The following is a 17,569-nucleotide window of genomic DNA, read 5'->3' as shown; positions in this document are numbered from 1 at the left end:
TGGAATGCAAAGAATTCCAGCCACCGAGTTTAGTCAATCCAGCTAAGGATTGGCTAGTGTTGTGTGTGGCATTTTTATGCTTTTCTTCCTACCATGTTTTTCCCTTCTGAAATCACTTATTCAGTACTGGTGCAAAAGCAAAGTATCTCTGCCCCTGGCATAATTGCAGCATAGGATAGCTCCATAAGAGGCAGATCTATGAATCATCACCAGTAAGTCTCTACTTCAAATCTCATATTAGCTGGGGACTCGGTACGTAGATGTAGACAAGCCACACTCTTTCAGCCTTAGCCCCACATCTGGGAATTGGGTAAGGGGACCATAACACTAACCAACCATCCAGGGTTGTTAGAATTATAACCAGATAGAGTGTGAGAAAATCTTTGAACACCAGAAAGTGTTATATGAATCCCTAGTATTGTATTTTTTTATTATGGTATTCCACAGAGTTATTCTGCTTTCTGCAGTCTGGTTTGCTTGCAAAATGGAGAGGAACATAAGGAATCACTTATTGTTGATTGTCAGCTGAAAGCTTGGGGACCTCTGCAATTGAGCATCAACAAAAGCTGAACTGAATTTAACATACTTGGCCGGACTTGTATCCTTAGGAAAGAGGCCATATTCAGTTCCTTGAAGTTTACTCCCTATTAATTGGTCCCCAGAGAGATAATTAACTCGATGCATGTTCCAAAATAAAATACCCCATCTATTCAAACACCTTCAGCATTGATGGAGTCTCTCTTTTTTGTCACCTCATTCATCTGGAAAGTCTGGAGGAAAAAATCCACAGTCTTCTTTGGGATACTCAGTTTTAAGAACATGACATTTTTTAGCACTGATCAATCAATCAATCAATCAATCCTGGAGCACAAAGTTTTCTTATAATAATGCTTGTCCTACAAAACTACCACAGCCTTAATAAAAGGCCATACTCATGAGATGTTTTCAACTGTGGTTTAAGTAATCTGAGTACAATGTGCATTGTATTAGGGATTATAAGTCTGCACGTATGTTTTCAAATGCACCTTTCACAATATACTTAGTCAAAAAAGCAGAAAGGACCAGACACCCCCATTTTCTTTGAGTTCTTTAATGTGAAAAACCACAACCTACCTCGTTTCAAAAATGTGTGTGCCCTCTGCATCTGGTAGCGTCTATGCACATTTTGTACTTGGCAACCCATGAGTGTAAAGTGTCTCTTGTAAGGAACGTCCCTTAAAGAAGTTTAATAAAACGGCCTGGAACAGGGGACAGAAAGAGAGACTAAAGCAGTGTGAAGTGAGGACATACATTTCCACAAAACAGAAGGATTGACGAGCACATTAATATAGATGCATAAGCAAGTGAGAAACTTCAAATTGTGTTAAGCATCCATTGCTGTCCTTCATCCTCTTCAATCTGGCTTTAAGTCCTTGCTCTTGGCAGTACTTCAGGAGGATTAATAAGGCTTCTAGTTAAAATCAGGCTTTTTGACTTCACTAAGCTTGGAGATGGGTTACAATATGAACACAGTTTATTGGGCATTGCACTAGCAAAGGCCCGAAGTCAAATGCTCTAGGAAACCACAGACCATGGTGTTCTTCTCCAGTGAACAGCATACTGCAAATGACTTTTCCTCCTAACAGTGGGTGGTATCTTAAGGTTTATGAAATTGAAAGCTATTTTACACCTTCTCTAAATATAACGTTTTTGAGACGAAGGTGGGGGGGAGGTTTGCACCTTGTGGTTTTATCTGTGATGTGTGCATGAAACAGATTTTGAGTAAGTAGCAATAGATCATTACTGCTAAGGGTGAAAAAAAGGAGAAATCACTTATTGCAAAGCATCAGGGTTAATGTTTTCAGACCACTATGTCAATCTGCATGACAGCTTTAAAGGAAATAAATTATAGCATGACTGGGAGTTGAATGTTTAGTCTGAAAACAGACATGGCTGCGGCTGCATTTTTAGCCTTTGTGGGCTCAGCGAAGGACCCTTTTGTCAGCTTTTAGCCATGCGAAAGGGTTGGCAGCTTGAAGCATGTGATATTTTGCTGGCTTTGCCTTGATGTTTTGCAGAGAGTGCTTTTTCTCTTGGAAGGAGACGTGTTGGGAAAGGGAAACTAAACCCAAAGATGTTCATCTTCTCGTGTAAGCACGAGAGCTGCTGTTGAACTTACTGAGATTTGGAATGGATTTTTGCACAGACCTTTGCAACGTTCTGCTAGCAGCTTCTTTCTGCCTGCCAAGAGTTCTCTGGATCCCACCTATTATGTTGGAAGGAAGGCATTTCCGAGTTCTGCCTCTAAAAACTCAGTTTGAAGCTGAAGGGAAAGCTTGCATGTTGTTGGCCCAGCAAGGAACGGTGTTCCTCTTGCACACTAAAGAAATTAAGAGGGTGGTTTTTTGGGGGGTGGGGAGCGTAATTGAAATTATGTATTTTGATCCAGTTGTTTGAGAAACGTTAAGTGGTAGCACAATGCATATCATGAGGGCAACAGATGGGATCACCAAGGACACAGGGACCCTTTGCAGGGTGCATATTTTGCCCTTCCATATGAGTGAAAATTGGGCACCCATTGTTTTCTTTTGTTCCCTACCCACTACAACCATCAGATTCACACAACAAATGCAGTGGCAGTTCACAAACATCTGGTTTTGGTTGACTGTGAGTTCCAAAAAGAGGAGACATAGGAGAGTACACACCAACTTTCACACTGCTATGCTTATATGTGCATGTTAATTACCAAAGTTACTATTCCTGGGTAAAGAAAATGATTGTGAACGGGGTGGGGGTGGGGGAGGCTTGTGCTGAATGAATAGCTGAGAAAAGACTTTGTCTCTTACTGGAGCATACTGCATAAGTATTGCTCGCTATTGGTAACATTTGCTCCTTTCATCTGCCTGCACACTGTTGAGAAGTGTCTGCAATTACTTTCACAGGGAGAGTCACCCCTGAGCAGCTCAGCTCACATATCCAGCTCTTCAAAAAGAAATTTGAGGCCATTGAGAACCATTGTGGGCTTCTGCAGATTGCGTTGGCTGTTGTGCAGACACTGAAACACCCTCAGAGTGCCAAATGGGACAATTTCCTAGCCTTTGAAAGGCTACTTGTGCAGGTAAGATATAATGTGAGATTTTTATGTCCCTCCTTCTTTCTTCCAAGAAGTTAACAGTGGCACTTTTTAGGTAGGCCACCATCAAGATTCTAGCCAGGCCCCCAGCCTTTGCTTCCATTAAAATCTGTAGATTATGCTCTAAACAGAACTTTCTTAAATTTCCTTGAAGTGGTTAGAACAGTTAAGCATGTGCTTAAGTCTCACCCATGTAATCAGAACAACTGAGGCTGTAATCCTATAGAACTGACCTATAGATCTTTGAACTGAAAAGAGCTTACTTTCAAGGAAACATACATAGGATCAAACTTTTTTAAAAGTTGCCCGGCTTTGGCAAGATTGTGTCAATTGTATATAAAATATGGTTATACCACTTGTAATTTTATTTGTATTAAAAAAGGAAGTGCAGGCTCAGCACTGTGTGCAAAGTCCGCTGAGAAAACAACAAGCACTGTGTTCAACTAAATTCTGAGTGAAGGAAAAAAATGCAGAAGAAGAAAAAGGGCAGAAGGCAAGCAAACATTTTAAAATATACATTTTGATGGTTAGTTGTTACCAAGTCCTTTCTTAATCATACCCATCTCAGGATTTATACCCATTGCCTCCTAACCTTTATAATAGGTTTGGAATTGGAGCCAAAGCAAACTTTCCTCTCTGGCATTATAATTGTTTCCTAAGTACACATTCATTTGCTGCAGTCAAATGACAATTATTTTGAATTGCATTATCCATAAGGCTTGCAATTTTCTGAACTAGGACACACAACCCTATTTCTAGCAGGCGGCGGGTTGTGAGGAGGGAAACTGTGGACCTAAGGGAAAACAAATCTGAGTTTCTAAGTTCAATGCTCGGAAAGCATGGCTGTCCTTAGGGAAAGAATCATAGCTTCGTTGCAGAGGCTCAGAACCTGGCCTCTCCAGGTACACCTGAGAAAATCTGCTCTTCTGAAACCATAGACAGTCTCTGGCAGTCAGTGTAGACAGTACTGAACTCAATGGTCCACTGGCATGATTCCAGCATAAGGAAACTTCCTATGTACTGAATCATAATACATGATGCCAGCTTTCCCTTCTTTAGTCGTTTAGTCGTGTCCAACTCTTCGTGGCCCCATGGACCAGAGCACGTCAGGCACTCCTGTCTTCCACTGCCTCCCGCAGTTTGGTCAGACTCATGTTGGTAGCTTCGAGAACACTGTCCAACCATCTCATCCTCTGTCGTCCCCTTCTCCTTGTGCCCTCCATCTTTCCCAACATCAGGTCTTCTCCAGGGAGTCTTCTCATCTCGCGAGGTGGCCAAAGTATTGGAGCCTCAGCTTCACGATCTGTCCTTCTAGTGAGCACTCAGGGCTGATTTCCTTCAGAATGGAGAGGTTTGATCTTCTTGCAGTCCATTGGACTCTCAAGAGTCTCCTCCAGCACCGTAATTCAAAAGCATCAATTCTTCGGTGGTCACCCTTCTTTATGGTCCAGCTCTCATTTCCATACATCACTACTGGGAAAACCATAGCTTTAACTATACGGACCTTTGTTGGCAAGGTGATGTCTCTGCTTTTTAGGATGCTGTCTAGCTTTCCAAGATTCTTCTTTTCTGCAAGGTGTAACAGTCTGCTTAAAGTCAGAACTGTGCAATAAAGACTCTGATACATTTCTCTCTCTGCTTAAGATTTTTTTAATACAATAAATTGCAAATCAACTGCACTCCTCTAAATGTTAGCTGCTGTTATACAGTGGTGCCTCGCAAGACGAAATTAATCCGTTCCGCGAGTCTCTTCGTCTTGCGGTTTTTTCGTCTTGCGAAGCACGGCTATTAGCGGCTTAGCGGCTATTAACGGCTTAGCGGCTTTAAGAAAAAGGAAACAAACTCACAAGAAAGCCCATAGGGAAATTCGTCTGGCGGAACGACTCAAAAAACGGAAAGCCCTTTCGTCTAGCGAGTTTTTCGTCTTGCGAGGCATTCGTCTTGCGGGGCACCACTGTATAACAGTACATCTAGATTAGTCTTTGTCCCTATAGTGCTCATGGGATTATAATTTTATAGGGCTGGCCAGTATGTGCTTCCTGAACTTCCCAGCCCCATTCTCAGTCTGCAAATTTGGGAGAGACAATATGTGCATTTGAGGGAGATGGGTTTAAAGAATATTCCTTTCTTTAATGGGGGAATTATGCTAGAATTAAATGTTGCTCCTAGGGGCACTTCTGTCATCCCCCCCCCCCCACATTAAACATTTTAGAACAGAGACAACATAAAATATCACAAAAGAACAGCTCAAAGCAATTAAATGGCTGTGTACCACCTCCTGTTAAGATGAGCCACCCGCCATTTTCTCTAGATTAAGCCTTATCCAGTCCATTGCAGCCTGCAGACCTCTATTCAGCATGTCTGCATTGAATGAAAATTAGTAGAGTCACTCCAGCATATTGGTGACCCCCTGGATGTCATTTCATGTAAAAATCAAACATTTCAAACCAAGTAAAACGCTGTAGCACAAAGTCCACAGGGTACAGCCATACCCTATTTTCATCTCCATGAAACAGTTTACCAGGCAAGAATGAAAGCACCAAAATGCTGTGTCCTAACTTCCTCAGGTCTCATTATGAACACCTGATCCGGAAGCACACCACAGTCAGTGGTAGTAGCGTCACCCAACTCCCAGTTCTTTTCTCACTAAAAGTTATCCAGCAGGTTGACCAAGACTGTTTTGCTGCCAAAACAGAGATGGATGCCAGACTGAACTGCATCCAGATCATCAGTGTCATCCAAGAATTCCAGTACAGCCACCACCATTCAAACACCTTGCCCAGAGAGGGAAGATTTATGACCTGTTGATAGCTGTTGCAGACTTCTGGGTCCAGGGGTGATTTCTTAGGAATATCAGTTGTTAGCAGCAGGGACCACTATTAGCAGGGAACATGATGATCTGACTGAGAATCCTAATACAATGTGTCATGGGGAGACTTAAGTAAGGGACAAATGCATTTGCTCACTGATTTTTCCTCCATCTGTGGGCTCCTTCTCCTCTCGTACACCATCTCCCGATGCATTTTATAGACTCTGCAGTTTTCTAGATTAGGACTGCTGCGATAATCTGTGCTTCCTAAAAACGTAAACTTTCTGGAAAAAAATTCATAGCTCTCAATCAGGAATGGGCAACCTGTGGTGCATGCAATTGACATGTCGCACGCAAGCCATGCAACATGCTAATCTGTTGTTGTTATTATTATTGTGTGGTGTGCACACATCACGTGGCATGTGCACATCACACACACATCACCGCAGAATATTGAGCTCTTTGTTCCAGCTAATACCCCCTTGCTGGTTATATTGGATCACCCACTCAGCCAAATTCCAGCATATGGGAGAGAAACTAGATGTACTAAATAGTTTATATGGTGACCTATTTAATCTGATGTCTTGCAGAGAGAAAAAACATATTTTGTGCAGATAGACACTCTTAAAAGGCAAGGCATTTTAAGGATCGCCTTGAGAGAGAAACAGGTTTACACAAGTTGCAAATTGCTGAATATCTGCAAGGCATTTTTGAATGATTAGTATCACACATTGATATTACTATAGCCAACTTTAGAGGCACACCATCATCTTATAAGGAAGAGGCAAATGTGTGTCACATCTGGTGAACATCTAGAGACTTTCTGAAAAACATCATCACATTTTTGCGCTTGGAAGTATGCACTAATGCCCTTGAGTTAGCTTCTCCTGCTATGAATGTTTTGAAATTGCAAAACTTCCAAAGATAACAGGAACATGTTTCACATAATTGGGAGCGATTGCTTTGCGATGGATGTCCTCATGTGTTTTTGTATCCCAACGTTGGTTGACATTTCGTGCCTTGGAAATACATCATGGATGCCATTCTTGTGTTTGTGGAGGGACTTTAGCTGCTTTCCCTTTGACCCGAAGAGGAATCAGTTGAGCTAATGCTCCAATCCAAAATTCATTGGGCAGGATCCAAAAGAGCAACTTCTGACCAGGCCCAAGCGTTCGCAGAAACCCAGTGGAGTTTTTGAGTCCTTTTCTTTCAATAGCTGACTCCATGCTGGACTTTTTACGGTTGCAGTTTCAAAAGCAGTTTGTTATGCCATATGGAAAGCTGGAGCGGGTGCTCCTGTTTTGAAGAAAAACAGCCTTAATGCCCCCATTGTGTATACAGAACTATGCTCAAGAACTATACAATGATGATGATGATTCTGGCTATATTATGGCGGGGGGGGGGGGGGGGAATGTTTACCATAAAATCTAGATACTTGTTTTTTGCTTCTATAAACTCTAGATACAGATTATCTTCTTTTTGAGAAATGTTGACATTCTTGAAACTGATCGTACTATAGTTTTAAACAACTGCTTTTTCAACCCACGAGCAAAGCCAACTACCCAGGCCGCAATCGTCATCTTATCTGCTCACCAAAAGAAAAATTGTTCCCTCCTGTATGTGTGCAGTCTATATGGAACAAAAAGAAGAAGCAGCAAAACTGCCCTTCAGGGCAGAATTTCATGTTTGTTAAACAGCTTTGAATGCAGGACTTGTGAGGCATTTGTAGGGTGGACTTGATCAGCAGTTGAAATACTTAACCACTCCCATAGATGCCTGTTCTCCTACTGATAGGACTGTTTCCCCTCCTTGCTTCCAGTTTCTGAGACCATGTAGAAATAAAATAATTTAATATGCCCACCGCAGGCAGGAATTGGCAGGGGACGAATGGTAGGCTGGAAAATGCTTTAAGCACCTCCTCTGTCCTGATAATTTCCCCCCACGGTTGATCCTTCAAATGGGGAACCCTGGATTTCCAGTCCAGTAAAGTTTACTTTTGCCCTTAGACTGTGTCCTTTCTATTTTCATTTAAAGTCTGTAAGATATACAGTCTATCTATGTTCATTTACCCTGGCACTTCAATAGATTTTACATATTTAACACTGTGAATTTCAGTCTGTTTAAAGTTATATATGTTTTCTTGTTCATTGTATTTGTTTTATGTTGCACACTACCCTGAAGTCTGACATGAGGAAGGGCTGTATAAAAGTGTTTTAACATGTATGATCTGTCTGCCTTGAAAAGGAGCTGAGCCCACAGTGTTGGGTCATTTCACGAGCATCTTTCTCAGCTTTGAAATGGGGCAGCTCCCCTATTGATTTTCAGCGATTACTACAAGGTAGCATTGAGAGTGTTTCAATATTAGAGAACGGAATGATTCCTGCTTGGCTAGAATTATCCCTGCAACCAGAATAAGAAACATCACCATTGCTCTGAATAGATTTCATTTTCTTTTAGGGATGTCAGAACATAACCAAATCAGATTAATTACATAGTATCATGATTTCATCACATCCAGTACCTGAACTCCGCTTGGCAGGGTTCACTTAAGAAGGAAAAAGAGGACTGAAACAGTGCCTGTAAATACCGGTAGTTTTGAGGAGCCATGTAAAAGGCAAAATTAATCACTTTTGAATAGGTTTCCCTGCTCTTGAAATACTTACTTTTGAGGACATTGAGAGAGAACATTTGGCTCAACTCTAGTTTTGATTACTTGGTTTTGATTCCTAACTGTTTTCATGGAAGAATGGCAGCAAAATTTGAGAACAGTGTACTTTCCCCTCATTCTTCTTCCTATTATGTAGAGCAAAGTTAAAGTTTGCCCTGAGATCTGTTTACACTTTATCCTCAGGTGCAAGTAACACAATCTTATTTGGGCACGCAGAATGCGAAGCCAAAACTTAAAGCACGTTTGGTTGGTGTAGACTGACAAAGTAAGGACAGACAGACAGAAAAAAAATCTTGCTCCTGATTTAATAATAAACTTGAATTCCCTTTTGCAACATGACTTTTGACATAGCAAGAAGTCCAAAATGAAAACCAGAGTGGAGTGAACGTCTTGAAAGAAATGTGCCTTCAATTAGCCCTTGCAGAGGCGCTTTCTCTGGTAAAAAACTTCAGGTTGAAAAGTTCACACACTCGACTCCAGCTTGGTTCTTGCAGCTTATTTGGAATCTTGGGCTATTCAAGCATATATCTCTGTACAGTTAATGTCAGGGGCTCCCAGTAACATAACTGCAGTCAAACCAAACCATATTTCACCTTTCATTATCTTATTGAATATTTCAGTTTTGAGTTGCAAGACATCTCAAGATGCTAACCTCTCTGTCTCTCTGTCTCTCCCCCTCCCTTTCACATTAATTATTTTTGTTGATCACATATAGACCTAACATATGTGCCAGACAGAAGAAATGTAGAATAATGTCTGCGTCCTAAAACTATTGTATTTTAAAAGATTTTTAAGCTATCAAATCTGCAGCAAGAACTGCACATTTGCCAAGCAACCTTTTCCTTCTAATTTTGGTTTATGCATGTAGGGAAACAGGAGTACAGAATATTGTGTTCATACTTGTTAACCATCCCTCTTGAGCAAGGTATCCCTGATGCCCAGTGCTAAGAAGTCTGGCCACATAGGTTCAAGTATTTTCACCAGGAACTTTAAACCCTACATGCAGGATAGGAAGAACTACACAACTGTGTATAAAAAATGGGATTCAGGTTGTGCTTCCCAAAATGCAATGTTATCTCCAGCAAGACAGTTTAGCAACTGTGTGGTGTTTCAAAGGTAGCTTCCAATATGGCCTGGAGATCTGCTGTTCAGAGGGGAACTGGGAAAGCTGATTTCAGGCCATTGGTCTACTTAAGTCTACACTTACTGTAGGTCTACACCTACTGACACTACCTCTCCAGGATTTCAGACATGGATCTCTCCAAGATCTACCTGGAGATGCTGGGGATTAAACCTGGAACATTCTGGGGGTAAAGCAGATGTTCTACTACCAAGTGACATCTGTTCCCCGACAAAAAATTCCGTAAGCCCACTGGACAGGCATTTGGTTTATTAACAAAATGTAAATGGCACCCTTCATTACAAAGTAACCACATGACAGCTACAACATAATATCTGGAAACGTACATACAAACAAATCAGACCAAACACTTCTAGCAAAACTAAAATCCGGTATAAAACATTTACATATAAACAGCACAGCAGAGCAAACAAACTAAGGCACTGGTTAAAATCAGAATGACTGAAGTACACTTTACCTTGGAAGTCAAATGGAATCCATTTCTTCCAAAACGTTTGAAAACCAAATCGTGGCTTCTGATTGGCTGCAGTAAGCCCCTGCAGCCAATCAGAAGCCGCTGAAACCTCATCGGATGTTTGGGTTCCAAAAGAGCGTTCACAAACTGGAATAATCACTTCCAGGTTTGTGGCGTTTGGGAGGCAAAGCATCCGAGTTCCAGGGCGTTTGGGATCCAGGGTACGACTTTATCTCCAAATACCTGAAGAAGCAGGTATTTTTAGCCAGGCATTGGAAACTTGGTAATGTAGCCATCTGTACCTCCAACCACATCTGTGCAGATGGAATGAAGAAGTAGAGCTTGCTGCCTGCATATTGAGGACACCAAGCCCTAAACCCCTGATAACCACGCCCAACGTCTTCATGTAGATGTTAAATAGCATTGGAGAATTAATGGAAGTGAGGGAAGTCACAACACAACTTTTTAAGGGGGAAAAGGATTCTGCACCCTCTAGAAACAGCCCTGCAGGTAGCAACAGAACCCTTGTATCACAACATCTCCAACTCCCAGCCCCCAAATGGATGAGATGATCAAGGAAGATCACTAGGGTCACAGTTTCCCTTTTTCTCAATATAGATCATCCACCAGAGAAGACTAAAGCCATCCCAGCTCTTTGGAACTGGGTCTAGATGGGGGAAAAAATACTGAAGGAGTAATATTCCTGAAAAGCTTGTCAGTATAGATGTAGAAGAATGTTCCCTGCCCACAGTACGTTCCATCACTGTCACTTGCATTTCCTCTTCTGTTAATTGAGTTGGCCTCTGGGCATCCTCTCTGAAGGATTCATGCTCACTGATCAAGCTTGCATTTAAATTTCCAGGAAATGAAGCTAGTTGCAAATGAACGTAGCAAATTCCATAAATAAATAGAACAAATTGTGTGATTGCCAACCTTCTTGTTCTACATTTCCGATACAGATAAATGCCCCAAGGATGATTTAGCTTGTACCTTTACAAATGTAAGAACATCTCTTCCCTGCTGCCTGCCTCCTCATCTTCCCCATGTTTGCAAAACTAAGTAAGAATTTTCTGGTGGAGAGAGATGTTATTTTGCTCTGGATGGAACTTCTTATTAAGCCCTGACCTTGGTGCCCCCCAAAGCAGTAAGAAAGATCCTCGTATGTAATAGCACTGCTCTGAATTTTCATGAGATCGAATTATTGCTACAAATAAAGTATTGGAAGAAGGCACAAAAAATATTTACCAAACCTTCCTGCCTTCCACTTCTTCATCTGTTGCCAGCTTGATTGCAGGTGCTTAGACATTTTTAACTTGGAATGGTAATTTCCATATATGGTCTCAGCCAATGAGAAATCTTGTGTAGCCCAGAGATGGGAAGCTGTGGCCCTACAATTTTGTTGGACAGCAACTTATGTCAACCCTAATCAATGACCATGCTGGGTAGGAGAAACATGATTTGTCCCAGCAGGGGCAGATGAAGGTGTCCAATGGGAGGAAAGGGATAAAAATGTAAAATAATAATAATCTGGAAGACTAGTGATGAGTTAGCATGTGATGAGGTGCCCACAGTTGTAGTTGGATCAGATCCTTGATACTTTAACCCTCCTGCACAGCTCTCAAATACTGTGATAACTGAATGTTGCTTAGATTAAATTTATAAATGCACATTGTAAAACAGGTTATTTTTTAAAACAACAACTCAACTTTTGTGTTTCCTTGATAGCCCGTTAACCTATTTTTATACTCAATAAACATGAATGGGTGGGCTGGGGTTTGTGGTTTAATCATGTAACAGTTGTTCACTCTCCTTCCTCCTTTGCAAGCTTCAGAGAATCAGGGACTTGGGAAGAGATCCCATCAGCCAATTAGTGCTGCAGAAATTACAAACACTAAGCATTCTTGTTTGTGCTAAAACATATGCCCTTTGTCCATTATAGAGATGCATCAGATGACTGATTCTAGCGTCAAGTCCTGGCAATGAGGGTGTTGTTGTTGTTGTTGTTGTTGCTTCCCCAAAGGGAGTGAAAAGCATTTGAGATTGTGTTTTTCAGTGCGCCAGTTGGTTTCCTTGCTGAACACTTCTGCCAAGGGTTATGAAGCATAAAACCACACCATTGTTTGGAAGAAAACTGCCACAGTGTCTGTGCAGTGTTTTGCTCCATTTCCTTAAAGACTGCCCCCACCCCACAAGGACGAAGTATATTGTGCCCTTAGGTTTTCTAACTTTCAAAGCTTGTATCCCAGGTTGATTCACTGAATTGTGTTTCAGAGTGTAGTTGGCTTATGCGGCGTGAGTGTATGCATAGAATGACTATCCTCTGCCTTGCGCCTTAAGAATTAATAACCCTATTCCGTTTAAATGAAATGAGACTGAAGAGTGTTCTGCTGAAGTTCAGCATCAGTTTTGTTGTTTTCGTGATTTCTTTTTTTGATAAGATGAAACTCAGTACACAGGAATCTTGTCTCTTTCCTCCATCCAACATATTTGACAGTTTAGCAACTTAGTGCAATACTGCCATCTTATGGTTTGGAAGGTAGAATGGTCTCTCGGACAAATTGCGTCTGCATACTTACACTTGCATTCACACATACACACACACACACACACACACACACACACAGTGAAAGAGGGAGATTTGAGGAGGTTAAAAATCACTAGCAGTTATTTCAGTTTCATGGTGCCACTCTTAACATAGCTTTCATTATGTCCCATGTATTTGTGCAATGCACAAGAGTGTGCAACTAATTGCTTTGTGCTTGTCTTTTCCAATTAATCACTGCTGAAACAATAAGGAGCAGAATCGTAGGCGATACAAAGAATTGCAATTGGGTCTATCGTCTCCTGTGGTGGTTTTGTGTTTTGAACAGTAAGCACAAGTCTCTTAGTACAAAAATCCGTTGAACAGAATGTTTGTTGGCTTTCTTCCAAGTCAAATAAAGCCGCCTGCAAAATCTTCTCTCCACTTTCTGTGCCGAGACAATAAAGCTCAGCCCTGTTTAAGGGTTTGAGAGTAATTCTGCATGTGCGAGTTGTTTCCTAGTGCTTTGTAAATTTCTGTATTTGGGATTGGGATTGTTTCATTTTTAACAGTAGTTGGTGACATTCTTGTTGGTAGGGCACCCTTTCTGCAATGGCATAACAAATCAAACTCCACTTATCACATGAATCATTGTTAAAGTCAGCAGTAATCCAGTGTGTAAAATCTACCCGTAAAAGCTGGGAGGAGGGAGTGAGGATCAAACCTGGAACACATTAAATTAGTTCCAGTATGTCCAGGGCAAGGCTCTGCATTGCTTGCTTAAGCAGGCAAAGCGGAAACAGGCAGTTTATAACAAGCAGTCTGGTTCAAGAACAGTGGGGTTCATTTGAAAAAGATTTATATCCCTCACTTACATAAACATTACAAATGCAGGCTGCAAGTAGGGAGGCAAATCTTTATCGAAATCTTTCTTAAGAACTTTTTCATTGTGAATAAAACGGACAGCATGTACTCTTGTTTGAAGATTCGCCAGTATTTGCACAATAATGTTTTTGGTGTTCTTGGCTAATTAAAACACTTTTCTTGTCTTCTTTTTTTTTTTGCACAGCTATAGCAGACCACCTACCATTAATTTTCTTTTTTTGTTGAAAGCATTAGAATTTGACAGGAGCAGAGAAGCAGAGAACAGTCAGCAGATCTTCCTTGCTTTGATTGCTATACAGAAATTTCATTTTCAGTTTTGAGGGGGAAATAACTGTGGGGTCTTTGTCTGTCTATCCGTCTGTCTGTCTCTCTCACCCTCTCATATATACACACACAGCTATCTACCTATTGAGCAAAATGTGGTAGGTTTGTTTACTGTGACGTGACATTTTTAAAAACCCTAATAACTTGGGCTGTAAAATGTTAGGAGCCCATGTGTCTTCGGTTTTAATGCCACTCTCACTGTTGTGGGCACAGCCAAGTTGCTGTCCTGCAGCTTCCCATCTGTAATAAGGGGGATAACGCTACCTACCACTTACCACATGTTTGTAAGAATTACTGGGAGAATTCTTGAGAACATTTTTAGCGTACCACAAAAGCAGAGATCCTGCTAGGAGGCTTCTCCTTAAGGTAACAAATCCATGCATCAGTTAGGCACCCATTCTGTAACAATGCACAAAGCATCGGAACAGAATGGTAGACCAGAGAGATGTCCGGTTATTGCTTTGCCAGGATCTCTGAAGCAGGGACTTCTCCTTCGTGTAAAGACAGGCTCTGGCAGATTAAGCAGATGAGACCAATCGTGGGGCCCTGCAGTCAAGAAGGTGGTTTCTGCATGTTCTGTAGGGGGAAGTGAGGGGTAGATGGGGTTTGTCAAGCTGGGAAGATAGCCCATCTAGGAGAAGGAAAGCTCTGGTCCTAAATCTCTGCTGCCCTGTGGGATGTCTTCAGGAGAAGAAAAGGCTAAGGAGTAAACTCTACACAAATCCAGAGTGGAGTCCCTAAGGCAGTTAGATGGTACTTTGTGTGCCTCCTTCTAACAACTACTGCAGCCAAGCTGGTGCCAAATGTATTGCTCTGCTTTTCTTTGCAACATACAGTGATCCCAAGAGCGGGGTCTTGTTGTCTGAGCAGCCTAGGACCTCCATACACACTGTCCAGGCTTGTGCCCTGGGGAAGTCACTTTGGTGCCGCTAACATGTGGTTAGACTTCGCCCCCAGAGACGCACTCCATTGTTTCTCGAGACAGACGGGTGCCAACAACAACAACAGGGTACTTCAGGACACTTCTTCTAGATATAATAAGGAGAAAGGGGCAGTATTTCCTACCATAGAAGCCCACATTCATGATACCTATTTACTTTGCACCTCTACTGTGAACGCTATTTGAAAAAGTTGTTTACAGCAAGGTCAAAGGACATATAACACATACCCTTTCAACACAGTGAGGTTTTTATCTTTCAAAATATCATAAAACTTTAAAATCTAATAAAACTTACTAGCATTAACTGAAATTCCTCAGCAGGGATGGTTAGTCCTATGAAGGCCCAAGGCCATGGACCACTGTTTGGCTGAAGCACAGTTGGATCAGTTGAGGATGGTGCCACTCTGATCTGCTATTTTGGGCCTTCTTACATCACAGCTGATCCTTCTAAGTGGTCTGTCTGAAGCACAGGTCATTTGCATGTCCTCAGTCTTTCTCATGGTTAGTTCATGGTTAGTTTTTGGCCCGGTTCACAAGATCAGTTCCTGATTTAATGAACCAGGACATGTACAACCTGCACGCTGGTGGCTGGAGCTCTTTTGAGAGTGCTTCATTCTTCCCTTTTCATGAGCAGCTGAACAAGCCAGGATTCAGCTCTTAACCATCGTTTCCTGTTACCTGTGAACCCAGAAACTGTGGTTAGTGGCTTACAAGTCAGGATGTTAAGCCAACTTTAAATCGTGGAACTGGATCAGAAGAAGTGAAATATTTTACTGCTGTTATTATCATTAGTGCCTAGTTCTGATATTTAATGTGGCTTTAAACTTTTTTTCAGTGTTGTAAAGCACTGTGGGAAGATGGTATGTTTTGAACAGCAACATATATATTTATTAAATACACATTAAAAAGTCACTAACCATGATTTACAGGTTTACACATTCTTAGGAAGTTATGGTTAAAAGCTGAATCCCCACTTATTTGTGTGAAGGGAAAAAGCAAAAGCAGAAAAGAAGCTATATTTGAGTGCCTACTACTCGTTCATATCCTGCCTTACTGATCACCCATTGCTATTACTAAGGCTTTCGTGGTGGCTGAGGTTTGCCGATTGAACTTGGTCATCGTTAACAGCTTCTTGGTTGAGAGTGCAGATGAGTAGACTTAAAAGCTCCAACTTTTGCAGATATTCATGCCACAAAATCCAGGCTTCTTGTAAATCTTCTTAGGAGTGCTTTAAAGAAAAACAACGGCCAACTTCTATCCCTGCTGACCCTACACTGAGCCAATCAATTGCAACAAAATACAGTGGTACCTCGGGTTAAGTACTTAATTTGTTCCGGAGGTCTGTTCTTAACCTGAAGCACCACTTTAGCTATTGAGGCCTCCTGCTGCCACCGCGCCGCCGGAGCATAATTTCTGTTCTCATCCTGAAGCAAAGTTCTTAACCTGAGGCACTATTTCTGGGTTAGCGGAGTCTGTAACCTGAAGCGTATGTAACCTGAAGCATATGTAACCCGAGGTACCATTGTACCCATAACTTTATGTTTGGTTAATTTGCAAATATGCTATATATAGCAACATGCTGCCCAGAAGAGCAACTTGGTGAATTCCACGTGTCCGTGAGAGTTTGGAAGATTTGGCATCTGGCAATTGTAGGTATTTAATTTGTTATTAGGGGAGGGTCACTTGTTTTTAAGCCTTCCATTTATGGTGTAATAAAGTCAACAACAGAATCTTGACAGGTTCCACTGAGAAGAAACCCAAGCAATCAAGAAGCTTAAGGTTTAACGGAGGCAGGAAATTGCCACTCAGAAAGGGGAAGGAGGATGGGAAGGAGCACTGAGCAAAGAAAAGAAATGGGAAAGAGCTTTTGTTGCACTGATTTCTACAAAGTGGCTGCACAGTACTGGATAGTGCAGTCTAATCCGATGGAGGTCTTCTTGTCTCTACTTAACTGGTGGGTATTTGGGTACCTGTTTTAAGAGAGAGAAAATACATATATGTATAAGTGTCATAAATCAAGCTTAGTTTAGAAGTAATGGGTTAATGTTGTTCACTAAAACCTGTTTTCAAAACAGGGATTAGAAAATAAAACCAACTTCACTTTTTAACTTTTCCTGATTGTTTCCCCCTGTTGCTTATTGAATACATGAAAAACCTGCCCTGTAAAGGACTGGAGGGGGTCATCTGCTTCTGCCTAGCTTGTGTCTTCCTTTTCTGCCAACATGTATGTCTGCCAACATGATACTGCAATAGAGTTTTCTGTTTCAGGGACATATGGGTTGACTTTTACGGGTACTACCATTAGTGCCTTCCATCTTCGACTTTCTCAGAGATTGCTTGATTCATTTTCCAACTCCAATTATGCTCAATGTGTCATTTGGTCATAAGGAAAATTCCAGTAACAAAGCATGTTCGGTCACCTTCAACAGGTGGATAAGTCCCATCCTAGAATTTCGAGTCCTGAAACAGCTCCTAAATTTTGGCATAACACTCACAGTTCGCATAGATACACCAGTGATTTGACAGTAGATTATACAGTACAAATAATTTGTCTTCACGAAAATTAGCAGAAAAGGGGGAGAATTCTGAAAAAAAGAGTTAGGCAAGGAGGATGTTCTTATTTGTTCCAGATATAGGCTGGACAACTTATTGAGAGCAAATTTATTTGTCATACAACTGTCCAAGGGCTGGAATGTTTGTTACGGCACAATCCAA

The 17,569-nt window shown here is 41.4% G+C and overlaps 1 protein-coding gene across 1 annotated transcript in view; it reads left to right on the top strand.

The window, feature by feature from the left end:
- The window catches only part of SCFD2 (sec1 family domain containing 2), a 146,540-nt gene that overhangs the window by 28,017 nt on the left and 100,954 nt on the right, over positions 1-17,569 (top strand). Inside the window, exon 4 of the mRNA XM_028745201.2 lies at positions 2,922-3,097. Within this exon, the coding sequence (XP_028601034.2) occupies positions 2,922-3,097 (176 nt within the window). The remainder of the gene's footprint in view (positions 1-2,921; positions 3,098-17,569) is intronic.

Source organism: Podarcis muralis, chromosome 9, assembly GCF_964188315.1.
Source record: "Podarcis muralis chromosome 9, rPodMur119.hap1.1, whole genome shotgun sequence".
In the NCBI taxonomy this organism is placed as follows: Eukaryota; Metazoa; Chordata; class Lepidosauria; order Squamata; family Lacertidae; genus Podarcis; species Podarcis muralis.
Note: the sequence above shows the minus strand (reverse complement) of the source record. Positions and strands in the feature narration are given on the sequence as shown.